The 25,315-nt window shown below is 48.2% G+C and overlaps 6 protein-coding genes and 1 non-coding gene across 7 annotated transcripts; 4 read left to right on the forward strand and 3 right to left on the reverse strand.

The window, feature by feature from the left end:
* Positions 1-131: 131 nt before the first annotated feature.
* Positions 132-3,949, reverse strand: EDB93DRAFT_1237967 (Neutral/alkaline nonlysosomal ceramidase; the record flags this gene model as incomplete). The annotated part of the gene is made up of 19 exons (XM_041451491.1): positions 132-201; positions 286-372; positions 452-483; positions 535-654; positions 730-855; positions 913-936; positions 969-1,036; positions 1,099-1,245; positions 1,317-1,668; positions 1,863-1,986; positions 2,387-2,480; positions 2,675-2,701; positions 2,754-2,813; positions 2,861-2,915; positions 2,965-3,089; positions 3,113-3,415; positions 3,465-3,579; positions 3,607-3,728; positions 3,778-3,949. 19 exons carry the CDS (start codon positions 3,947-3,949, stop codon positions 132-134), a joined length of 2,223 nt encoding a protein of 740 aa, XP_041312482.1.
* A 293-nt stretch (positions 3,950-4,242) lies between these two features.
* On the reverse strand, positions 4,243-6,592 carry EDB93DRAFT_1120013 (uncharacterized protein). The gene is made up of 12 exons (XM_041448477.1): positions 6,136-6,592; positions 6,012-6,093; positions 5,935-5,969; positions 5,881-5,892; positions 5,721-5,831; positions 5,609-5,666; positions 5,256-5,452; positions 5,186-5,202; positions 4,829-5,133; positions 4,678-4,774; positions 4,572-4,625; positions 4,243-4,520 (listed from the first exon to the last, which is right to left on the reverse strand). The coding sequence occupies exons 1-12, from the start codon at positions 6,193-6,195 to the stop codon at positions 4,355-4,357; spliced, it is 1,194 nt and encodes a 397-aa protein (XP_041312483.1). The 5' UTR covers positions 6,196-6,592; the 3' UTR covers positions 4,243-4,354.
* A 4,900-nt stretch (positions 6,593-11,492) lies between these two features.
* On the forward strand, positions 11,493-14,471 carry EDB93DRAFT_1120048 (P-loop containing nucleoside triphosphate hydrolase protein). The gene is made up of 10 exons (XM_041448478.1): positions 11,493-11,633; positions 11,710-11,837; positions 11,896-12,018; positions 12,072-12,517; positions 12,571-12,639; positions 12,696-12,984; positions 13,034-13,447; positions 13,497-13,694; positions 13,750-14,129; positions 14,182-14,471. The coding sequence occupies exons 2-10, from the start codon at positions 11,710-11,712 to the stop codon at positions 14,424-14,426; spliced, it is 2,292 nt and encodes a 763-aa protein (XP_041312484.1). The 5' UTR covers positions 11,493-11,633; the 3' UTR covers positions 14,427-14,471.
* Positions 14,472-14,688: 217 nt separating this feature from the next.
* Positions 14,689-17,907, forward strand: EDB93DRAFT_1076610 (uncharacterized protein; the record flags this gene model as incomplete). Its single annotated transcript, XM_041445251.1, has 4 exons — positions 14,689-14,801; positions 14,864-15,027; positions 15,081-17,059; positions 17,113-17,907. The coding sequence occupies 4 exons, from the start codon at positions 14,689-14,691 to the stop codon at positions 17,905-17,907; spliced, it is 3,051 nt and encodes a 1,016-aa protein (XP_041312485.1).
* Positions 17,908-18,077: 170 nt separating this feature from the next.
* Positions 18,078-18,149, reverse strand: EDB93DRAFT_t13. The gene has a single exon. It is a non-coding gene; the product is annotated as a tRNA-Thr (tRNA).
* A 114-nt stretch (positions 18,150-18,263) lies between these two features.
* EDB93DRAFT_1076634 (DNA-directed RNA polymerase) lies at positions 18,264-18,951 on the forward strand (the record flags this gene model as incomplete). Its single annotated transcript, XM_041445255.1, has 5 exons — positions 18,264-18,293; positions 18,344-18,441; positions 18,495-18,521; positions 18,710-18,759; positions 18,821-18,951. 5 exons carry the CDS (start codon positions 18,264-18,266, stop codon positions 18,949-18,951), a joined length of 336 nt encoding a protein of 111 aa, XP_041312486.1.
* A 3,784-nt stretch (positions 18,952-22,735) lies between these two features.
* Positions 22,736-24,946, forward strand: EDB93DRAFT_1245986 (FAD binding domain-containing protein; the record flags this gene model as incomplete). The annotated part of the gene is made up of 12 exons (XM_041452388.1): positions 22,736-22,765; positions 22,827-22,946; positions 23,005-23,163; positions 23,213-23,414; positions 23,469-23,575; positions 23,630-23,664; positions 23,711-23,887; positions 23,940-23,995; positions 24,049-24,058; positions 24,112-24,136; positions 24,189-24,215; positions 24,269-24,946. 12 exons carry the CDS (start codon positions 22,736-22,738, stop codon positions 24,944-24,946), a joined length of 1,626 nt encoding a protein of 541 aa, XP_041312487.1.
* Between the last annotated feature and the right edge of the window lie 369 nt (positions 24,947-25,315).

Raw genomic sequence — 25,315 nt, forward strand, 5'->3', positions numbered from 1 at the left:
CGTAGCTGTTGTATTTTGTTCTTCGTCACGAGTGCGCTGCTTAGCGGTTTATTCGCAGCTGTTTGTTTGTTTCTGATAATGATTCTTCATGCATCATGCAGTTCGATGCAATGAGTCGTGCGTCTCAAGTTTTAGTGAATCGACATACGAGGTACCCCGCCGTCAAGACATATTGATGACGATAGTATAAATCCAATACGGCTACATAGCAGTGAAACAAACAGCGTCCCATAACAAAAATAAGTCAAAGTCATCACCTCAATCTGATATGCAGAATTATCCCACAATAAACTCGAAGATTCACCCGTAAACGCCGATATACTTCCCAAGAGCGACTTTGAATCGCCGTAGTATGTTATTCGGTATGTCCCGCTGGTGTTCCATCCTCGATGGTCCTGTGCAAGTGATCAGCAGATCTGCAGTGGCGCTCAGTATTTTGGAGAAGGATCACCATCTGATATCAACCGTGCTCGTGCCAAGTACCTAAAATGACGTCAGTCGATAAAGATGCATATCTTACATTTGACAACGTACCGTGCTCGTCCGATTCCACTCGTACGTCGTCGAAGGATGCGAATCTGTCCTCACCACCACCCATTTACTGTTCATTTGTCTGTCCAAAGTGAGGAATGTCCCCTCTAGTCTCAGATTATTCTGGTGGTATTCATAGTCGGGTCAGAACAAAAATAGAAGGAAGGAGTCCACTCGCGATAGGGACGAAAGACATACCCTTGGGTTAGCCCCGACGAATTGCACAGCTACAGTGTCTCCCGCGTGATATGTGCTGCTCTCGACATCGACGAGGACGTCTCCAAAGTGCTTGAAAATGGGAGGATTGTCAACGACCACCGAAGTCTGTGAGTCACGAGTTACTCATGAACGATACGTCGCCGTGTGCGAGTGTAGACTCACCTGTAACGAGATCGCCTTACTCGTCTGCTCGGAGGAGCTGCATTGGACGATGGCACACCAGTGGCATTATCTCCGAGATATGAAACGAGCTCGCCGTACTTGTGGATATACGCGTCGAGCGTAGCTGGCAACACAACCAATCTGTAAAACACAACGTCTTGCAAGAAGCTCGAGGAACAAACTCACCAGGTCCAAATATCGTACTAGCACCTTCGTATCTTTGCATACCATACTCTTCGCGCGTTGTGACGTAGTGTCCGTACGTATTTGCAGGACCTGCGATCACTACATACGCACTATCGTCCAAGACACTCTCCGCAATCAGCCTCTCCCCTCAGCGCGTTTCTACAAAGAACACATCTATCAATGACCAAAACTCAAACCCAGGCCAAGAATGTACCCACCATCATCCTCCTTCCCGCCAATAGTAGTCAACTCTCCTGGCATCACAAGAATCACGAATTGCCCCACCCTCAGCATCTGCACGTCCACTGTCCCAGGCGACCAGTCGTACGGCTGATGGCTATATCCCGAATTCAGTAATATGGGCTTGGGGTAGTGACATGCGATTTGATCTTCTGATGGGGCTGGGGTTAGGAATCTTTTGACGACTTCCCAGAATGGGTTTTGGGATTGGGAGGAGTTGTCTCCTTGGACGAAGTCGAAGGCGCCGGGGCCATCACTGGAGGACGCGTTATGGGATGGGAAGTGATCAAGCGACATGGGCTTACGTGGTTCCGCCCGCGAAAGAGTAACCTAATGAGAGTGAGCTCAGGAGTAAGTGCTAATGGGGGAAGGAAAAACACTCACCAAGAGCGGCGGGGCATGTTCTCGCAAGCGTCCCATTTGGCAACGTAAACGAATAAGTCGTCCTTCACGCGTATTAATCTCACCGCCGGTTTAACGAAAGATGCATGGAATACAGCTCACATATCAAGATACATGTGCACGCTCTTCACACTCCCGCTCACAGCGGTCATTTTGCTGCCCTCCATCACAGTCCGTGTTGCTTCAAACTGTGCCTGCCCGATTATCCTATTGGACTCGAAATCCGATATATGGAAGCCAGGACCCCTTAATATGCGGAGAAGAAATAAGTTATCAGTATATGTCTTGGTACAAGAAATGAAAGGTGATCCCAAGGCTGCTCCATGGTTTCGGCTCATTTCACAAGGCACAAAAACGCAAGGCAGCATATGACATGGGTCACGAACGACAAGAAATGAGGTGATGGAAAGTTATTGAACAGCGCAGTACATCGCGACAATAACAGAAATGCGAAAAGATCAGAGTAATGATGGAAGAGCAGATAGTACGGTGTCTCTTGCTGTAACCGGGGGCCAGTCGGAAGGAAGAAACACCGTACTCGCTGCTTCGACCGCGACAGTTGAGATGGTCATCGAAATCAAACGTGAGGGATGAGAAGAACAAAAAAACAAGTGAAGAGAAAGAGAAAAATAAAAGGAAAACTCACCGTCCGTGACAGTCTTCGGTTCGATTACCACATGTCGAATGCTCGAACTCGCAGGGTTGGCCATCCCATGGTTTTCCGGGTGATTCGCAATAGGCTCCCAGGCTATTAGAGGCAAGTACGGGCGACGGGATTGTATGTGCGTTTTGTAGAGGATATGCATGGATGAAGACCGGGAGGTGAGTTATGCGTGTCGTAAAAGAAAGTTGTATATATGCGCATTGTTGAAACGGGAAATATGATGCAAATGAAGTCAACACATCAACATTATTACTGCGACAGAAGGCTCACGTATTCGGGTGGTATCGCCCACGTTGGCTTCAAGTGCCTTGTTTCAACAGGAAGGAAGGAAGAGGGGATGTTGACTCACATTGTACGAATCCTGCAACAAAGGAGTTATTGCCAGGCATTGATGAAGGCTCGATATATGCTACCTGAAGTATTAGATTTGCCAAATGTCGGTTGGGGGAGACTCACATTCATACATCCACGCTGCCATGCCTTTGTTATCACCGCTCACTAGGGTATTGTTCTAGTAATTTGAGATTTTTAAAACCAAAAATGTCGAAACATTCACGTACCTCATACAAACTCGTGCCATGCACCGGGAAAAAGCTCAGCAACCCCGTCGCGTCTCCATTCGCATTGTCGAAGCCTAAGACCGTAACCGTCGTATCCTGATTCCCCTCATACATCGCTTTTCCCACTGCGGATTCGCCAAATACGCACTCGGGCTCCGATTTCTATTCGCATTGAGCAGCGTCGTGTTTCCGAGTTTCAGATTACCCGGAACGAGTGAGTTGTGCGCGTCTGCAATGGCTTTGAGGGTACCGGAGACGATGGCGGCTGCGGTTGCGTTCACGTATCCGAGGGAGGTGACTTGTGGGAGAAGGTTCTCGAGATAACCGCCAACGCCGCTGTGGGCATGAGTTCCGACGAGGGCAGTGTTGGCAGGCGTGTACAGGTTTCCGTAGAGCGATTGAAGAGAGGAGAGAATGGTTCGTCGGATTCCCGTGTCGCCCATGCAAATGTCTATTTTTGTCAGGGTGCGGATCGTATGGATTGAATATCAATGACGTACCAGAATTGATGAAAAGAACACGTTCAGATGGGTTTGAGGCATCGGCGACAATAAATGCGCGGCTGCGCTGACGCATGTGGAGGCCAGTGTCAGTTTGTGGTAAGTATGCATAGCCCTGACGCGCGACTTAGGTGGTAAATACAATTAGGGATGAAGTGGGACGAACCATCATATTTGTCTCGACGACTGGGCTGTTGGAGGTATCATGAGAGGTATCCGAAGAACAGCAGAAGGCGGAAACATACCCAGTAACGTCTCCGATGCCTGTAGCAAAACACTCAGTATTGCGCTAGCTCTCCAATACCATGCTCACCAAGCCCAATCAGATATTCCCCACTGCTGTTACCACCTTGTGCTTTGATAGTCTGGGGACTAGCAGCAAAGAACGCAGCTAGATACATGACGAATAAATGCATAGCGTCGTAAATCCAGTTGAATGGAAAGGCCGAGTCTGCGAGTGCTGTGGAGAATGATGGGAGATACATCTTTGCTTTGACTCGTGCGAGGTCTTTATGACTGAATTTTGCACCCTAACGGGCTGGTAAACACAGCTGATACACTTGGTACTGGAACGGGAGTTGTGGTGGTTGCTAATTGATTGGGAACGGAGAGGTTGAGGTTGAGTTCAGGCCGAGGGTAGGGTGGGAGTTCATATAGCCGTGCGACCCTCGAGGTACGAAATTCATTGACCCCTATCTGGTGCCACTAATACTGAGCTTGATTATTCGGTGTCATGGCTTGGCGGTCTGCCACATTTTCACGTAAATCTCTTCTCATCTTGAACGTTCCACATTGACTCGGATGTATTTGGACCTTTCAAAGAGTAACTACTCTACATTCAGCAACCAAGAACGTTCTTATTGTGGCGAGTTCCATGGACACATTGATCCTCAACCGAACAAGACACGATTCGCTGCATTGACAAGCTCGTTATTCTCGATCCCCTCTGATAAGAATGGCTCGAAACCCAACGCCCGACGCCCTTGGCTAGTGGTGACATCTTGCGCCGTAGCTCGTCCTGCGAAAGTAGATTCGCCAGAGCCTCCAGGGAAGTCCCTGACACCATTGAGCAGTCAGCATTAAAAATCCTCAAGATGAAATACATACGGAGCGGGAAGACCATGCACGAAATTAATTCGCTGATCCCGAATATATGATGCACTGAGCAAGGCAAACTTCAAGTTGAGCGCAGACTACCAGTCACAAGAATTACTTTTTCACGGTAAGTGGGACTGCAGGAATATAGAAAACCGACGAATCCTTTTGACCACCATGCAGTTTCTCTACCGAATGTACTGTATCGCAATGCCCTGTCCCGACGAACACGGTCAAAAAATGTAGAGAGAATATGAGAAACCACATACAATAAACCTGATCACCAGGTTGAATCTCTGGAATGCTTGTCATGGTCTCGCCGAGTTTCAGATGCGGGTGCGTCTCTTCATTAAGCTCCTGCCCCTTGCCTGGTATACTCCCTGGGAACAAGCTGCTTTCCAAGTCCAGCTCCCACTCACCACCGGAGGGGCCACTGGGACGGAAGAAAGGACGAAGCATGATGTACGCTGTCGCTAGGGAGAGCATTGGAAGTACGCGAAGTGTACCCTCGCCGACGCCAGTCGTGGAAAGTGAGGTCCAGCCTTGCCAACAACGGAGGACAGAACATTGACCCCTTCAAATTCAGTGAGCATATACTTTTATAAAGGAGATAATGGAACCCATACGGTGCATTGTATAGATCCTGGTTTGCATCCACGCGCCAGGACACGTCAAATGGGTCGTGTGATCTCCAACCCGTCCCCCTGCTAAGATTCGGCGGAAGACCCTACGGAATGTAGGATCCTCCCAGCGCTCGATGCTTCCCCCATCGATATGAGGGTCAAGTGTGAATGAGCTGTCGCCAGGTGTACGAATGCGCAAGCGGTCGAGGTAACTGATGGGAGTACTAAAGCTGACGCGTTTGTTGGATGGGTCATGCCAAAATTGGGGAGCTCTTGTTGAGTACGAAGAATGGCTGGATGAGTGCGCGCTGCAATTTGAGGTTTAGTGTTATAGAGTTCGTATACCTGAATATCACCCGCTGGAAAGCCTGCGACACGAATCACACGATGTCAGGTCACGTTAAGAAGTGGGGGACATATACGGACCTTTGACGGGGTTCGCGGTGATATATTCCTTCAAGGACACTTTCCATCGTAGTGCTTCCTATTTGTTACCATGCTAGTCACAAAGCACTGGCTGATATCACAGTGAACAAACCTCCTTTGGAACTGCTCCCGTGACTACAACAACACCGGATTTCTTAATATGATCTTTCTGAGCGTTGGACAAGCCACGTTCAATGTCGGTAAACGACACACGAGGAATGACCTATTTTCCTGTCAGTCATGCAAAGAATTACTTGAAGCGGTGCCTATACTTCTCCCCCATACTACACGATCTCCTTCGTTCGTGTTTCCAAAGCAGCCAGAACCTGCTTCCATGCCTGCACGATACTCACAGGTGTGGCTCCCATATCGGTGAGCACGTCCCTTCTTCAGCTGAGCGAACCGAGCTGGAGTGCAGCAACTTTGGTACCAGGTCTAGTGTCGTGAACACATCCGCAATTGTGCCTTCTTCTTTGGCTGCGCGCCTAGTCTGTGCAGCTGCTTGTCGTCATTGTGGGGGAATAGACCTGAGAAAGTGACCGAGTGCTGAGGGCATATCGTGCGTGAATGATGGTGGAAACTGTCATGTTGATGGCAGAAATGCTAGATGCAAGGACTGGCACCGCGCTTGATTGTTGTAAGGCGGCTGTATGAGTTCGAAGGGAATTGTGAGCGAGTTAAGAGTTAGATAGAGATAACGGAAAATGCAGAAGACGTTCGGACGTTCGAGACAGGTGCGGACTAGAGGGCTTCTGAAGTATCTTGGAGCGGAGGTCTGAGTATATGATTCGCTATTAGATGAGAGTGTACATGGACAGTATTAAGCACGAAACGGTAAGGGTCCTCGGGTACGAATAGTCCGTACTATTAGGTGAAAAACGAAAGCAGAAGGGAGTGGCGTTGATCCTGAAGGGTGGGTAGTCCAAGCAAGGAGTAATGAGTGACCTGTTACTGTTCCGGAATTGATCGGTTCCCAAACTCAAGGTACGTGCAAGTGTCATTACTTAGTCATGCCTGACCCCCAGGACCTCCACGCCCACACGTAACATGAAACATCTAATAAGCCAGACCGAGGCACTCTATATAGCATTCAATCTTTTGAGCGCATGAATGCGCACTCGCTGCAAACATCCGTAGACAGCCCAATATGCTCATAGGGTGTTATCCCTCTGCCCCCCGCAAGTGAATGCAATATGTCCTGCTCCATCGAAGATGTTGGACTTGTGTGCATCAGCAACACTGCGGAGCCTGAGAGTAGTGATGCCCAAGTCCGGTTCTGTTGGTTTTCGCAAGTTTTTTTTCGAACGGGGAATGGGACCAAGGGCAGGACCAATGGTCGGGTTATGTTTGGGGGTGGTGGATGTCAAACTGAACCACTACGAACATGTTCGGGTGTCACGTTCATGTTTTGAACACGTCCGAACCATCGAACACAAATTAAGAGCAAGAAAATAACATTGTCATAATAATTGAGTACTACGACTCTACAAGTCAATAATAACGGGAGATGCAACGCGTACCTGCCCTGCACTCTCCACAAGCATCACAACATCCCAATGCACCTCGAGTCCATCATGCTGCCACTTGGCACCTATAGCGCACTAGCAAGCGCACTTAGAGTCTAGCATTTAGTCACGGAAAATATGAGAACAATCATGATAACTCACCATACAGTAGCAAGCTGATAATAAATATAATTATGAAAGTTGAAATAAGGACGAGAGCGTCATCGAGTGTTGGAGAAGGACGAGCACACTGTCAAGTGTAAGCGATACGGGGCGGCCTGTGTTGTGAGCGATGATGACTAGAGAAGACTAAATGTCGCCGAAGTACCAGGTGCACGTTGACAAGAGACTTACATTCAAAACCAGGTATTCGGGGTTAGAAACCCAGCTATTCGAGGTCCTGGGGTCAGGCATGACTAAGTAACGACACCTTGCACGTACCTTGTTCTTCTTGAGTTTGGGAACCGATCAATTCCGGAAACAGGTAACAGGTCAGGCCGCAACTATGACTCAAAGACTGTGGCTCGTCGTTGACGACGGTGAGATAATGAAGGTAAGGGAATGTGTCCGCGTGACTCGGATGCTTCTCTTCGCATCAATGAGTCGTGCGTTCTATTTGAAGTCGTGTAGAGGATATACTATCCTTACATTGTTAGGACGCATACTTGTAGATTCTTAGATCTAGGTGCGTTCAAGCTCCATTGTTGATTAACGTTGATTCTACGGGACCCGAAGGATCAAGGTGATTACTCAGGGGCTTAGAGTTGCATGGTCCATGATGAGTTTGGCGTAAAATTCAGAGCCTTCTTCAATTGTTTACTTTGTTCGCCGACGGTCTATCACTCGTTCACCTGACCATTCCATCGTGCACCTGCTTTTGTTGGTGTAAATGAGATCATGCTGCGGATAATGGCTCATGGATTATACAGTCTTCGTCCCTATTTATTGGGTATCCGGTCTGCAGTACACGAGAAGTCTATAGTAAGAAGTAAAACCGATGACGAGCGGGGCACATATCCAAAGATAGTCATCTCAGCATCTTATAACACCCCCTCATCGAGGCATCCATCAGTTAAACCGGAGGCCCAAGCTTTATCCCACGAGCAAAGCATCTGTGTCAAGTGCGTCTGATCACGCGTAACGTCAAAGGAAAGGACCGTCCGATTCCATCCTCTTCGTTCCAGGATCCATACAGGAAACGGCGATGTCACCCACGGGAAGATTTAGGATCCTGCTTGTAAATGGGAACAGAGTATCGTGAGTCGCTCCACATGCTAAGTCTAGTCCCCTTTTGTGATCCATATATGACTTGAAATCGTAGGAGTCAGGCAGATGCGGGTAGGGCTACTGAAAAGGTTTCAAGGCTCTTCATTACAAGCCACGGAAAGTCGCGCATCCAAGAAACCAACGGGTGTTTTGGCGATTTTAAACCCCTGCTGATGCTGCGAAAAAGTTGTTTGATTCCGCAGCTCAAATCGCTGAGGTAGGTGAAATGGGGGGGATTGATGCAAGGAAAATAGATTCCTTCGGAATGCCTTTAAACCTGTTCGGGGCCCATTTGGTGCCCTGACGCATCAACGTTAGACTTTTGGTCTTCCCAGTAAAGGAAAGCGTCCGTCGGCATTGTGATCTGGGCGGGATGTCCCTGCATCTTGGCACGCTATGAACGACAAGCTTCAAGTAGCGGCGGTCAACCGCAAGCGCTCGGCGCGCAAGGATCACCGGAACCAGTATGTTCATGTTCCGCTTGAGCTCAGCTCAGTTGCATCCAATTGAGCTTGAACCACCCATGGAAATATCAACTCGAAGGGCGAGCTATGTGCGTTGAGGGAGTAGTCCAATACGTCGCTATATCCACATCCTCTTCACAGCGGAGTTATAGTCAAAGAAAAGATCGCTTTCTTTGCTAGCGTACGCTCTCTGCATAAGCAGAGCATTTGCGAACTTCTTTACGCTGTTACGTCGGCGGAGCAAGATGGTGTGGAGGAAAACAGGGAGGACGATGTGCCTCGCCAATCGAGAGACGAGGCAGAGGGAGAGGGCCAGTTGTAATAGGGAATTTTCGTCGTCATATTTCTCCTTTTGGGGAAAATGTTCGGCTGGGCTGCATATTCGAAGATGATGGAAACAATCTCAAGAGGAAGGTCGCTCAATGGAAAGCGGAGTAGCAGGGTTCAATGATGGGAGAGTAAGATGGGCTAAGCTGGTTTAGAAGAGAAGCTCTGCCTTTAATACTTTCCTCATCGGTTGTGGCGTCATATACACAGCGCATTGTGCTGGGACCACAAGTTGTGACCCGGTGGCCCATAACAGACTTCCTGTTCATTGTACTCCTTGTCCTGTACTACTTGTAATCACCAAAGACCATCCTAGCAATGATACGAATGTGACACGAACCGTAGAATTTAGCAGACTCGATGACAAGCACTGGCAAACAGAGTCATTCAAGGGCACAACTCTTGTAGTGAATGGTTAGCCACTGGATTCAGTCGTTCCCGGGCGAATTTCACTGCACTTGAGTATCAGGCGACCAGGAATGCTCGGGTAAACTTATGAGAGAAAATCTATCTTCACGTCGATTGAGCACTTGCCATAGTTCCCAAACTGACCTCGTGGCACATTGCGGGCATCTGTACGAGTTATATTTATCACCAAACAGAGTGATCGTAACTCGAGTATTTGACGTGATCACCACTGACGTAAAAAAACGGAAAATAGGAAGAACCACAAGATAATGGCTACATTGTCGAGAGTATCACGTTACAACTGATGTTTGGAAAGCGCTAGAGTACAGTCAAGTCAAAGCGTGTGAAAACCATGTTAAGATCGAACTCAACTCGAAGTCACCCAGTAAGAAAGTCGCAAGATGATAATCCGAAATGGATGTACATGTAGCATACGCAACAGCACCTGTAAGACATCGGCTGGAATTGTTGAGACATATATTCGAAATAATTGGAAGTGAACAGTGCATCCTCAAATTCCGCGACTGCTTGTGACAAAACTGGACCTTAACTGTCAGCGTCGAGTCAGTAGTCGGGAATTTATTTTCAAGAATCGGATACTCGTACGTATTCGCTGAGCAGTACTGTTTTTTTTTTCGCAGTGAGATTGAGTCATACACGGAACTTCGTCAGGATATCTACCATGACACATCAAAACCATGGGTCATGTTATCTCGCCCCCCTTCTAAGATTCGGCGGAACTAGGGCTCGATGCTTCCCTTATCAATATGAGGGCTAAACTGCCATGAGCCTAATTTTACGAGGAGGTCAGTAACAAACAACTGGCACATTGACACCGATCTCGCACCACATCTGCGTCACATCTGATTAGTAGGCGCTCGACCCCATTGGTCGCGTTTTAGAAATTCTGTGCTTGCAGCTGACCGTAAACAGAGAATATCGTACGTGAATAATAGATGATACCATCATGTTGACGGCAGGGATGGATGAAAGGGTACTAGTTGCCGCTGCTGCATATCGTCCGACTTGAAGCGTTCATGGAGTCCATCGCGCAAATATAGTATCCTGGTACCTTGCTGGTACCGTTTTGCAGTTGATAAATTTTCCAGATCGAGTTGTGAAAGAGTATGATCTAAATGTGGCTGACAGTCATTGAAATAAGAATTGGGTACTCGCCTCATGCCTTATCGTCAAAATTATGCTATATGCTCTGCACGGGATCGATGGGTCAGCCCTTCAGCCCTTCGAAGCGAATTTCCAGTGGAACACAAGCACCGATATGAGATTATTTATGGCTCTGAGGGTAAAAATGCCCAACAACGTTCTCGTAAATACCCCCATCAGAGGGTCATCTAGGATGGCATGATCAGATGCCACTCAGTCGTGCGCAAACCATTTCCTTACCTGTAGATATAGTAATAGGCGAAGTCAGGAAAGTGCTGAACAGCATTAGAAAGGTCGATCAGACGTTTCGTCTTTCCAGCGGCGGTGTTTAGACCGCAGCAGGCCTCCTGCCCCAGCGCGGGACAACTTCTGCTTCTGTTCGTTTGAGATATCATGATATTAATCGAGGACAGAAATTTAGTGCATACTGTATGCGGTAAGTGAGCGTGGGACACAATCCTGTGATCTTTCTCTCATCATCAGTGTTCTTTGACCATGAACCTGTGTGGGGTTACGTTGTCGATGTGTGCAGGCAGCAGGCGAGTGTATCGTGATTCTATTGTAAAGGGCAAGCGGTTGATTGTTGATATGTCGATAATTTCACCCTCGTTACCACTTTCACGAAAGTGATGTCGTTTATTGTCTTCTTGCAGTCCCTTGTCCTCGAGCTTGTTGTCGTTGATCCTCGTTTCTAACCCCATGACATATCTATACGGCAATTTTGCCGATTCAAGCCAGTGCTGCTCTTTCTTATCATTAGAAGTCAATCGCAAGTATGTCCACAGCTTGTGACTCCATGGATCCCTTCCGGCGTCGACTCGCCTTCTTTGTTTCGTGTTATTTAGTCCCTAATTCCGATTGTCTTGCTGGCGCCGAAAAATTGTATAAAAGGTCCACATGATACAGACTGATACATACCCTCCTCCACGGATTCAAATTTTTGACCCTGATCATCGTACTTTTTCAGATGTTGACCTCATCTCCCAGCGTTGACCTTACCTCGCCTGAAAACAATGGTGTTGGGCTCTCCGACTCCACTTTGTCACAGCACCGTCGAAAGATGCTTGACCTCATCAATCGCCTCCACACGACAGGGCTAGTTTTTTCCTCACTCTGTCATATTCTTCGGCTGATTGAGTCAATATCGTTCTAGTGTACAGACGGACATGGACCTGCCCATGATCGCAGTCATTGGCTCGCAGAGTGCAGGCAAATCATCTCTTATCGAATCTATTTCTGGTATCACACTCCCTCGCTCAGCTGGAACGTGCACCAGGTCAGCGCGTGCCCGGTTTGTTTTTGGAATTGCCATCTCTAACCCTATTGAAGATGTCCAACCGAATGTAAACTTTCACGCTCGGAAGACGCCTGGAAGTGTCTCGTCAAACTTCACATTACCACCGGCCCGTCGGGTCAACCCTGTGATGTGGCCACCATTTCTTTTGGATCGCCCATCACCGATAAGGCGGACGTAGAAGATCGAATCAGGCGTGCTCAAAGGGCAATTCTCAATCCCAGTATCAATGAACAAAAGTTTTTGTACGAGCTAGAAGATCAGACCGCTGAGCAAGCTGAGTTATCATTTTCTAAAAATTGTGTCTCTCTGGAGATAAGTGGGAAGGATGTGGCGGATCTTTCATTCGTGGACCTTCCTGGACTCATCGCGAGCGTCGGGAGTACAGGAAAGACCGGGGATATTGATCTCGTCAAGGGTTTGGTGACATCTTACATCGAGAAGCCCAGTTGTGTCATTCTTCTGACGGTTACTTGTGAAAGTAAGTGGATTTAGCGTCTCAGTCACCTTTCCTTACATCTCGTATTTTCCTAGCCGACTTTGAGAATCAAGGCGCACATCACTTGACGAAGCAATTTGACCCAGAGGGCAAACGCACTGTTGGTATGTCTGCGTATTCATGAATCCCTCGAAAGCAATGATTAACTGCTATGTCGCAGGCGTGCTCACAAAGCCGGACCGCATTCCTCCTGGTGAAGAGAGCGCATGGCTAAAATTCATCCGAAACGAGCAGGAGCCGCTCGTGAACCACTGGTACTGTGTCAAGCAGCCTGGGTCTCAGTTGCTCAAAGACGGGATCTCCTGGGCCGAAGCAAGGAAGCAAGAAAATGACTTCTTTACTTTGACACAGCCCTGGTCAACCGTAGAGCCACAGTATCAGAAGTTTATGAGAACGAGCAACCTGACGGAGAGGCTGAGCACGATTCTGTCCGAACTCATCGCGAAAAGGTCGGAATTCTTATCTTGGCGCCTTCTGATGCTGATATGCACGTAATAGGCTTCCAGATATCCACAAGGAATTATACAATATTTTGCGCAAGACTCAAGATGAAATGAGACAGCTTCCGAAGGCACCGTCGACCGATCCCGTGGGTGAGGTTTGGAATATAATCGGTCAATTTTCGAAGCAGTTATTTCAACGACTCGAGGGGACGCCTGATAAAGACGGAATATTGCAAACCATTCGACCACACCAACAGGCATTCAAACGTGCTGTAAGATCAACAGCCCCGCAATTTGTTCCATGGGGAAAGGGTGACGCCCGTCAACTGCCTGTGGTAGATTTCCTGACGAACGAGGAGGATGAACCACAGGGGCCGCAAGGAATGGTCCCTTCCGCGCCCAGTCCGAGGTCGCCCACGCCGCAGTCGGAGGAAATTTACATTGAAGATGTTCTCAATCATGCCCAGAGGTTCTTGAGTTTCACTCTTGTGCTGTAACAAAAACTGACTAGATCCTAGGGCTCGTACTCGCGAACTTCCCGACAACTATCCTTTCATCGTACAACAGACATATATCAAGGAGTTTACTGAGAAATGGGAGACACCATCGCAAATACTTTTCGACAAAGTGTATGACATTTTAAAGAACGACCTGAGCGTTCTAGTCAACGAGCATTTTGGGAAAATGGGAAGGGGCGGCGCACTTCACAGCGTGTTGTATGTGCATCCCGCACTATTTGATACATTAATGCTGACACCCTTGTTCTCGCAGGATGATAGTGAACGAGCACCTTGACAACGCTGCACAGCAAGCAAAGGAAAAGATCAGTTGGCTCTTGGAACTCGAGAAGGCACCGACGACTTTAAACGTGCACTATTACGCTGACTACAAGACCAAATTCCTCGGATATTACAAGGGTTGCCGAGATGTCGGAGAGCTTACCACAAAGCTGCAGAACTATCGTGCGCCTAACAACATTCAGCCCCACCCAAACCATGGGCAAGCGTTCCAACAAGCCGTCTACAAGGCTCTTGCTGGACTGACCGAAGCTGGCCTTTCCGTGCAGGCCAGTGATCTTCCAAAGTTGCTGCCCGTGGATCCAATGGAGCCTGCCCTTCTAATCATGGCGGGGGTAAGGGCGTACTTCCAGGGTATGTGTTTGCACGGAGATGTGGATTTGAAACTGAAGGAGCCCCTTTGTAGTTGCCTACAAGCGCTTCGCTGACATGGTTCCGTTGGCCATTGACTATGAAATAGTCCGCGGGCTGCATAAGGGCATAGAGCAGGCGCTTCTTGATGGGTTGAGCTTGACGGGTCCCGATGCGCACGTGCGGTGTCAGTTGATGATCCAGGAGCATAGCACTGTGTCCTCGCGGCGTATAGAGCTGCAGAAGAAATTGGACAGACTTCACGCCGCTAGTGTAGAATTACGCAAACTCTTTGTATAGGAAATATTTCGATAAGTAGTTTGAATGGATTATTAGACAAACGTACGACGCGGTGGTCTGTGCGTGGGAAATGTGCCAACCAAAGGAAGTGTGTGACTTTTCAGCATGAGAGTCACGGTGACCCGAAATCGAATCTGTAGTCCGGCTGTCTACCATACGCTAATCAAGGCCTAGGTCCCACTTCGCACAGGATACTCAGATAATGGCCCCTTCACCGTCTACGGCGTCGGTACCCCTTTCAACGTCGTCCACAACATCCACAATGGCCTTATCAACGTCGCCTGCTACGACTGCGAGCTACTCAACCGGTGATCATATCTACAAGGGTAAACATACAAACAGATCATGGCAACAGCTCCCCCCAGAGCTCATCAGGTACTTCTACGCCACTGCATGGCATTTTCAGCTATTTCTAATTAAACACGCTTGCATGACAGACATATTGCATCTTTGTATCTCAAGGATGTCGCTACGCACCTATACTGTCCAGTCACTTGGGAAGTCAGGGAGGTTTGGCCCTCTAGAATGGTCTACGCGGCTTTATGTCAGGCTATAGAACTCGAGAAGTTAATGAACGTCACCCCTTCTTGGTGTACTGCTCGTGTGTTTACCTGCTTTATCTTATCATCGTAACGCGCTAATTCATTGTGCTAGTCAAATCCCATCTATTTTGGAATCATGCATGCGCACTCCTGGATCCTCATGACATACTCCACCAATATGCAATCGTACGCCCTCAGGCCCCCGCAGATGGGGCTGCAGGTGCTGCAACTATCGCGCCACAGCCTTACCGTCTACCCCCTCACACCCATTTTCGCACCATGACCTACCATTCCTGCATCATCTGTCGCATCAATTCACCTTGTTCGTCCGCTGGCCTCGGAGCCGCAAAACGAACACATGTTACCTCAAGGCTGGGCGTGATATCCGTGTGTCGCGAGCATCGCAAAACCGCATTTTGCGGTGTATGCCTCCGTGAGGCTCCCGCCGCCGAATGTGATCCCCAATTTGATGTTCAGAGTAACATGCGTCTCAGCGGTTATAGCCAATTATACAACCATGGAAATTTTAATCTGGCCTTGGGCGGCTATAACCCGTATGCAACCACCCTCAATCCTGCCTTGATGGTGTTATGTTCTGAAAACGAAGATGACGAAACCTGGCCTGGGGTTGATGCAACGTGTCGGTCATGTCGTTTAGAAGGGCTTTGGAACCGAATCAAATCCAGTGCTCGCGACCGCGAGGCGATTGGTGGTCCACGTTTCGTTCAATCCTCCTCATCACGCTCCTCACCCGCCAGCCCGCGACAACTTGCATTAGCACGTGTTCCACCCTGGAAATATGCATCAGCAGATTGGGAGACGCGTCAAACAGTTGATGCTTTCATCGAACTGGGCGAAGGCTCAATCACAGAGGTTCTGAACGTTGCCCGCGAGAAGCTGTGGCTACGGTCATACACGAAAATGCCGGAGTTGATGGAGCAAGCTGTCGCGGCTACCCGTTGGGCCAGTGAAGGCATGGGGACTGACTTCTCGCAAAATTCTTACCATCATCGCGAACCAGAGAGTGTACCAGCGCCACAGCAAGATCATAGTGCACGGACTACAGAAGGAGGGGACTCGTATAGTCCCGTCAACAGTCTGTCTCCTTCCCGTCGGTCGCGCTCACCGTCTCCGCGATCAGCGTACTCCTCAGACTATGAAGGCTCGGAGGATGAAGATGACCCCGACTTACTTTCGATGACTGAAGATGCTGGTGGTGTGCGCGATCTGGCTATTGCTGACTGGGCACGGACACGAATTCTTGATGGGCACTGGTGCAGTCCTGCCGACCAGTGGTATGGTTACGCTCGACCAATTGGTGGAGGTGTCAGAGATCCTGGCGAGGAACCTGACTACGAGTCGGAAACTGACGATGATGAGCCTCTTGAGAATGGACAGTCTCGCCGCCGCATCAGAGTTCCCGCTACACATCCTTGCCCGTGGACACTTTCAAGGCCATCGTCTCCGTCGTCTCTTCCCTCACCCACGGACGACTCGCATCCACGTCTTTCTACTGTTCGTTCTCAGGCACCGCCGTCGTTCGGACTTTGTGAGCAGGCTTTCCGTGCCTTTTCAAAACAGTTGCGTCAGATCCTCTTGCCTGGGATGAACAATATCGTCCGGCGGCTCGTTATCGAGTCTGCGAATGGAATAGGAGGTGCTTGGGTAGACCCTGCTGTGCGCGCGTCAAAGATGAACCTTGAGGATGTGCTTGCTGAGCTGCGCACACCTGGAATATGGTTTGATGGTGTTGATTGGGCGGCTGGCGGCTTGGACATTGGCGGTAAGCGCGAGGACGATTCTTTGAGTAGCACCAGTGCGTCGACGAGAAGCGATGGATCGCACACGACGAGCCCTGTTCTTTCTACGACAACACTACATACCACGCCATCCCCTCCACCATCACATCCTGAGGAGAAGGAGCATGAGTCTGTAACGACAACGGCAACAGCAAGGCCGAAACCACCACAAGTTGTCATCCCCATCCCCGTGTCACCGGTGTTAGAATCACCCAAGCTTTTACATCCTATCCCCTATGTACCTGTTACGCTGGCCCACATGGCACAGTACAGTCTCGAAGCATTCAAATCGGTGAGTTTCATTCTGTACCGCGATGCTACCTCGTCCGAACCAGCTACAATTAGGTATGGCGCGAAGCATGTGCACCACTGTATCACTGCCGATGTTCTGTCTGCGAACGTGCTATGATCAAGGCAAATGTGGCAGCTGGTAACCCTGTCACTCCTCAGGTGCGGTCTGCGCCTCAAAATGAATCCCAAACCCGAGTACCACAGCCTCAACCGCAGCCACCGCCAGAATATGAGAACCTAAGCGAAATAGTACTAGAAGAGGTACGTGTTCCCAGAAGCAAGGTGGTGAAGGAGGAAGAGGAAGAGGAGCCAGAAGAAGAAGAGCTGTATGAGGACGAGGAAGAAGAGAGTGAAGAGGAGCAGTATGAGCTCGCGAACCCACGTTCCCAGACGCACACTGTCACACCCCGGAAACGCTCTTCTGGAGACCTCGAGGCAGAGAACGCTGCTGCTGGTGATCCCATCGAGGTCCCTCGTACCTCGACTCCGCCGAAGCGTCCTCGGACAGACTCGGATCGTCCTGTTGATGACCGAGCGCGGCGCGGAGAGTCTGTGGCGCCGATCTCTACGCCCCGTCAACGAAAACGCTCCTCAGAAGAGCTGGATGTTGGCAATGATTCTCTGTCTCGGGGTGATTCCCTACAAAAGCGACTGCGAGTTGAGGAGTCCTCCCCGGGCTCCCACTCAGCACCTCGCGCACTGAGCGTCTCACCTCCTGAGGTGGATCACGCAGACGGATATAGCAGGAAGGGCTTTGTAGACGCTGGGGATGGGGATTTTAGCTGTCTGCGAACGGGCCTAGTGAACGGTGGCGAGCTGGACGGGTTGTACGTGTTCGAGGAGCCGTAGGTTAATTTAAAAGTGGAATTGTGTTTAGCATTAGCATGCTTTCAACTCTTGTATTTTGCATTCTGTACAACTATACCATATCTCCTTGGTTTTTTCTACGATGACGATGACGACTACGTCTGGTTAGCTGAATCGTTTGTAGCAAAGGCTAACAGTGGAAAAAGCCGACATGCCCGCTGGCTGGATTGAACAACCGACCTCATCATTACGAGTGACGCGCTCTACCACTGAGCTAAGCGGGCAACGAATAATTCTGGCAGTCAATCCCAGAAAATACCCATGGAGGCCAGGGACTCATTTAATTAATATTGTCATTAATATTGACCCTTCATCGACCCCATCATTCTTCACCAACCATGGCAGAGACGACCCCAAAAATCAAGATTGTGCGTGCATGAGCTATAACTCGGACACAAAAACCCTGAAACTTTTTCAGATGGCGGGTGCCACGCCAGACCTATCTGCAGCTACATTCCAAATTTTCGACGAGTCGCATACGATTGGAAATGCTCTACGGTGGATGATCATGAAAAAGTATGTTGTGTTTTTTTGTTTGATGAACGTTGAGTTGATGATGGTGACGGAAGCCCGAAGGTGGAGTTTTGTGGATATAGGTTAGTGAATGGTGTCGACTTGTTGTTTGCGGTCTACGATTTTGCTTTATTCTCCTGGTGTTGCTTCGTTCAGCTGGTCGATGTTATCCGGACATGGTCATCGCGAAGAGACGCTGAGATGCGGTAGCATGACACTTGCTTCATTTATGATAACGTGCTTCGATTCGCTGATCTGCTGACGCTTGCAGCGTGCCCCATCCTTCCGAAAACCTCATTCAGCTACGAATACAGATGTATGGTATGCAATATTCTCATTTATCCACGATTTCCCTCCAGGTGCCTGATCCCATTATTTTCAGATGGACTCTCGTCCTTGAATGCGCTCCTTGAAGCACTGACAAATCTTGATGCCGTATGTGAGACCGTCGAAAAAAAGTATCACGCAAGTCTTGCTACGAATGACTATGAGCGATGGGAGGAGAGGAGCTAGGCAGTACTGGTGTTGCGCAACAATCAATTTGCCATTTTCACGATGAACACACTGCCGTTTGTTCATTGTGCGCACGACTCACTTCTGGAGTTTGGTGCAATATCACACGTGTATTTTTGGATGTCTAACAAAATAAGCGTCCTGCATGCAACGATTTATCTTGCGGACTTGTTCACTAAGTGAGTATCATTGATTAGCTGGGACATTTACCTCGGCGATACTTTTTGTGAGTAGTGCCATAGGTTCCAGTGACAAGTAATGATTGCAGTACCAGTGTCGAATTCATCATGTGTGCTATTCAAAGTGGTTGCTACCTGCCGACTGTGGTGTTAGTGCCGCAGCCGAATAACGGTTCATGACAAGAGTTATAAATCCAAATGATGGCAGTTCTTTGCATATGCATCATGTGCTTCCCTTACCGCCAGTCGATGTACTGTTGATGATGACGGACAAACTTTCTGCAGAGGGAGAACCTGAGGTTGATCATCTACCTCTTGCTTATGACACATTGTCAATCATCCACAGGGGCGTTCCACACATCAGAGTTCTCAGAGCTTGTCAGGGACACCGGTCAAAAGAGAGCCGACTGTGCATCTCTGTTTGTGTTTCACCGAGTGATCTTATCCGTGCTAAGTATTCGATCTTTTGAGAAAACGGTACATGTCACATTTTGTTTGTATTAGGAGCAAAAATAACCAAGATGTTCAACTAAAATCGCGACAGCACTTCCAACAATTATCGGACGACCACATGGGCGCCCAACCTATTTTTGTTTCGCATGCCAAAGATTGTGGAGAGGAGGCGCATGGATCGCAGCAACTTATCTGAGGAAGTACTGCTGTGTCCACCCCAGTGGCAGCGGCAGCAGCACTAGAAGCAGCAAGGATCACGAGGATTTCAACGAGTTTCATGGTATCTGGTATAACTATGCATCAGTCTATGATGTGACCGTGCTAGGAAAACCACATGCCGATGGAAAGTTTGATTGTATGATGTGCGCAAATTTGCTATTACAAAGTATCAGAAGAGCTATTATATGTCCGTTCAATGAAATGCACATAGAGTGTACGACAAGAGGACTGCTCACCGCGAGAGGAGCCGTTCGTCTGTGAACTTTGAACTTTTCCGAACTCAACTGCGTTGATTTTTGTGGCGTTTAGAAAACGATACACACGAGAGAGTCTATAATAGACTCACTTCACACAATAGAACTGTCCGAACTAAGTATATATTTCGGTGGGGGAAAGATCAACTACTCTACCAGTAGTTAAGGGACGGTTTAAATACTGTAGAGTTAGGAATATGAAATTTATGAGTCGGTATAGAAAGCTAACAACGAGAATATTGGTCGCCATCGACGATGGCTTTTGACGAGGGTTACAATTTTAGACCTAGTGCGGCTGGGACATATAAGCACACATAACCTCCGGCATGTTGTCCACCACGTCACGCTTGTTGTGCGTGTCTCCTTTTCAGTGCGTTGTGTTGTTTCCTTTTTGTTTCTTGCTCACCACTATGGCGGCGACATCTCGTCGTTGGTCTTCAGAATGGAAGAAGATATCAAATCAATAAAAAGAATTATTGGCATTAATTATGACACTTTCATTGCAACTCCAGAACTGCCAGGGAGATGTTCAAGTCAATGTGTTCACATTTGGTGGAAATACCGCATCTGCGGAAGACGGAATCTATCTGCTGGATGCACGGACCACTATTGCCAATGATGTGGGCCTTACTAACCTTTCCCTCCCTATATCTAACTGCACCCTATCTTCGGAGATGGTGGACAGCAGAGTAGGTGAGATTAATGGCGGTCGGTACCAAGACTACAATTCAAATTTACAGCGTTGAGTGATGTGACGAGGTGGGTAAAGGACTGGTGAAGTCAAAGATAATACTGTTTTCAATGATCTTGCTACAGCATACCAACACTGTCATCAATAGCTCTCAAAATTTTATCATAGTATTTACATGTACATTAGAATATTACTGTTTACTACGATTTTCGAAAAAATGAGTTGAATGAAGTGGGATGCATTTCAAAATGTGGTGGGTAAAGGACCGGTCCTTAACTGTACCGGGAGAAAGTTTTATAGTGAGAAAACACGCGTCCCTGAAATTTTGTTTGTATTGGGAGCAAAAAAATGCTTATCTACTTTGATTGACAGCACACCCAGCAATTAGCGGAAATCTGGTAAGGCCACCACCCAAAACTGCAATGCAAATATTGTGAATAGAAAGCGCATTCGCTCGCCTTACAATTTGCATTAGGAGGTGCTGTTGTGTCCACCCCCGTGGCAGCGGCAGCACCGGAAGCAGCAAGGACTACGAGGCAAACGATTTGAACGAGTTTCATAGTATCTGATATAACTATCTATCAGCCTAAGATGTGACCGTGCTAGGAAAACCACATACCGACGGAAAGTTTGATTCTGTGAGGCGCGCAAATTTGCTATTACAAAGTATTAGAAAAGCTATCATATGTTCGTTCAATGAAATGCACATAGTGTAACACAAGAGGACTGCTTACCGCAAGAGGAGTCGTTCTTCTGAGACTTTTTCGACACAACTGCATTGATTTTATACCTGTTCTTGACGCTCGTTAGTGGGGCTGGAGCTACACCGGGAGAAAGTTTTACAGCAAGGCGCACCAAGTTGGTGATAGCCAGTGGGCCGCAGAGATCGCAGGAAGGATAATCGTTGAGGCAAATGAACGAACAGTTTTTCATGATTCAATTATTAATACTGGCCACTGCCGCTGAGCTTTCTTGGATCTTGGCCGTTTCTGAGCGGAGCGCAGGAATAGTGGTCTAGAAGTAGCTCGGAGTTGTCAACCACATGGGTCAGAAGAAAAATGAAAATAAGGGAAGGAGCGTAATTATTCTCCAGACTCGCGGAGATGTACCCTGATCTAATAACATATAGTTCAGATTCGATGGAACATAGAAATATCCTAAAGCAAGATGGTGCAGAACAGCCCAGTCAAGGCCTTTGCCATGACAATCATCTCCATTGTATGGCATGCAGACATTGCCGCAGAGTGCACATTCTCTGATCTTGGCACAAGAAAATCTGCACGACGGCGTACCGTGTGCCATAAAAGCTGTGGAGGATGAAAAGTTCACTCGCGGCTCAAAGGAGGTCAGCATGATTAACGGTGCTGGAGGGAATCGCTTTTGATTTTGATGAGTAGGGTCAACAGAGACGAGGTTGAGGTATTAACTAAGACAATGGCGACGATGGAATGAGTCATCATCATTACTAGGGGTTTCGTAAGACATTGTCATAGCCCACCCGGCAATTTTCAACCACTTTTGTTCTGCCCTGAGTTTTGCCCCGAGCCTCCGTGTTCAATTGTATGTATTTGGTGAGCGTAAACTTTTACTGTCAATTTTATACAACGCTATAGGCTCGAACAGATCATAAGCGGGCCGTGCAGTCAGCATCATGAATTATCTCGTGAGCGTTTTGACAAATCATCTGATGGCCCGGATATGATTGAGCCTGACGGAGAATCGTGATTAATCGAAAGTAGACGTGCATGAGGAGAGGAGTGATTGCATGAGTACCGTGTCTACGAGAGTAACTTGAAGAGTCATATTGACTGACTCGAATCGTCGTCAATCGGTAAGTTGTTTTGTAAGGATATGCTGGCATACACGGCTCAGCCGCAGCGTCATTACCGCAGCGCTCGGTCCCGTCCCCATGTTATAAGGGACCTGCTAATCCAAATCCTTGGAATTCAAATCAACTAATACTTTTGTCAGTGTCTCGAGCGCTATATATGCATTCTGTTCATCCTCCCGTGTTAGTCGTAAGTGACCTGCTCATCACACGTGTTGGTTTTTCACCTCGGCTGAATTCTTTGCCATCAGGTTGGTGCTGGGCCAGTGGGTCTGGTAGCAGCGTTGACGCTTCTCCAAAACGATATCTCAGTTCGAATCATCGATAAAGATCCTCACCCTCGCATCGGACAGCGTGGTTCCGGAATATGGGTTTGTTGCACACCCACTTGTCAGGTACATGATCTCATTAACTACATGCTCTATATAGCCACGCTCCCTCGAACTCTACAACTTCTTGGACGTTTCAGAAGTTAATAGTCTGGGGAAAGCAGCCCCTCTCCTCCGTTCATACAAGCCCGGGACGTTGGAACCTGTGAAAGACTCATCGATGGTCCCGCATGTGGAAATTACCCCAGCAATACCATTCGTGCGTAACACTATTGCATGATTAAACCTTCATGTTAATTCTATTTTAGCATGCTCCCAGAATGATGGGTCAACAACTTTTAGATGTGATTCTGCGACGCCACCTAGAGAAGTTCTCTTGTTCTGTTGAGATGGGCACCGAATTGCTCTCATTCGAACAGTCCGATGAGGGCGTCACTGCTATTCTAGCAAAGAACGGCATATCAGAGACCTTTAATACCAAGTGGATCATTGGCGCTGATGGTGCTAAAGGTAAGGCGCAGTTTCAATGCACCAGGATGAACGAGACTGAAAGTGGCTTTGCAGGCATCGTCCGCAAGCAACTTGGGCTCACATTTTTGGGTGAGACTAGAGACGATACCCGGATTGTAACTGGAGATATCCGTTTGACGGGCGTTGGGCTCGATAGAGTGGTACGTCCGGTTTCTACAGATTCGGTCAAAAGCTGTCTTAATCCAGTCTTGAAGCACTGGCACCGATTTGGAAACTTTCTTGAGCGAGGGTATGTTTACTGAAGGCTTGGAGACATGTATATTGACGATATGCAGTGTCTCACTGCGTCCAACAGACGAGATTGCCGAGGACGGCTGGCAATTTTCCCTTTTCGGCCGTGAATTCGATCTAACGAAGATCGCTCAGAGCGAAGAGCTTATCTTCGAGGCCATTGCGTCGCTAATTCCAACTAAGATCACATTCAACAAGATGGTTTGGATGAGCGACTACCGGTGCGCTTTGTGTTTTTGTCCGTATCAATGCACGTTCATCAGTTTGTTCTAGGGCCAATATTCGGATGGTGAATAAGTTTGGCGAGGGTCGAGTGTTCGTTGCGGGCGGTACGTGGTTCTGTTCGAGATGTGTGTGGCAATGCTGATGCATGTCATTGTAGATGCTGCTCAGTATGTCTATCTTTAAACGCCTTTTCGCAAATTGTTGCTAACATGTATTCAAGTATCCACTCCCCAACGGGTGGTCAGGTATGATTGGTTCAATTATATTGCTAATAATCGCTCATTTGTCTATGAACAGGGACTCAATTCAGGTGTACAAGATGCAGTGAGTTAGGTAGATGTAGCATGTGTGTTATAACTGACTGCGCCATACACCAGTTTAATCTAGGATGGAAGCTTGCACTCGTCCAGAAAGGGTTCGCCGACAAATATCTTCTCGAGACATACAGCGCCGAGCGTCTGCCTGTGATCTCAGAGATGCTTGAGGTGACCACCTCGATTCTCGACAGCGCATTGACGTCCGGAGACATATCGGTTAGGCGAAGTCCCATCCTTTATATGCTCGGCATCAACTGCCGATTCAGTACCATCGTACTCGATGAATTTGTGGCTTCAGTGAAGCCTATCAATGCATACGGAGTGCTTGACGAGAAAAATCTGGAGGCTGGGGATAGGGCGCCTGATGCGCCCAATATGGTCCAGGTGGGGCGGGCAGAGCCTGATGCGACGACACTTTTTTGTTTGTACAGACCCTGGTACCACACAATGCTTGTATTTGCGCCGAGTCTTGCTGATGCAACCCCGATCTTGGGTGCACTGGAGACATACGACAAAAGTATCGTACGATCGGCGGTCGTTCTGCCATCATCCGCATCAGTGATGCCTGTCGTATCTCCTGACCTCGTTCTTGTTGATCGAGAGGGCCATGCTTATTCGGCTTATCTCGTGGAAGCTGGCCAGACAAAGGTGTTTGTGATACGGCCGGATGGAGTGATTGGGGCGATAGTTCATGGTGCAGGAGGCGTGAAGAAGTATTTTTCAAAGATATTACTTTGATACGTAGTGGCCCGAACATTCATTCTTTACTTGTAACTTTCACATGTACAACTCATTCCTGTATGCCTCATGCCACATAGTATATTATATTTGTAAATGAAAATGAGAATGAAAGCGATACGACAGAAAACCACACCGATATATATGACATTTTTGCGTGGGTCCTGTCCCCACCGACAGGTGAAACCAAATGCTTACATGTGCTTGCATCGCCGGATGATAGTATAGGGGGCAGAACTACTTGCTGCGAGGCCATTTGTCACCTGCATGGCAAGTTTACGACATCCCGTGAGATTGACCCACGGTGGAGCGTTCTCCGTCTTACTCTTGGCAAAACTCCTGAGTTCTGCCAACAGCATATTGCTTGGG

The sequence above is a fragment of the Suillus bovinus genome, assembly GCF_016758785.1.
Source record: "Suillus bovinus strain UH-Sbo-P2 chromosome Unknown EDB93scaffold_4, whole genome shotgun sequence".
In the NCBI taxonomy this organism is placed as follows: domain Eukaryota; kingdom Fungi; phylum Basidiomycota; class Agaricomycetes; order Boletales; family Suillaceae; genus Suillus; species Suillus bovinus.

Excerpts from the sequence above, each read along its gene's own strand:
- EDB93DRAFT_1120013 (XM_041448477.1), bottom strand. The coding sequence starts at position 6,195 with ATGACAGTTTCCACCATCATTCACGCACGATATGCCCTCAGCACTCGG. Across the intron at positions 6,094-6,135 it reads GCACTCGGTCACTTTCTCAG|GCGCGCAGCCAAAGAAGAAG; the intron begins GTCTATTCCCCC and ends TGCACAGACTAG. Across the intron at positions 5,970-6,011 it reads AGTTGCTGCACTCCAGCTCG|CCACACCTGTGAGTATCGTG; the intron begins GTTCGCTCAGCT and ends CCGATATGGGAG.
- EDB93DRAFT_1120048 (XM_041448478.1), top strand. The coding sequence starts at position 11,710 with ATGTTGACCTCATCTCCCAGCGTTGACCTTACCTCGCCTGAAAACAAT. Across the intron at positions 12,019-12,071 it reads TCAGCTGGAACGTGCACCAG|ATGTCCAACCGAATGTAAAC; the intron begins GTCAGCGCGTGC and ends ACCCTATTGAAG. Across the intron at positions 13,695-13,749 it reads GGCGCACTTCACAGCGTGTT|GATGATAGTGAACGAGCACC; the intron begins GTATGTGCATCC and ends TTGTTCTCGCAG.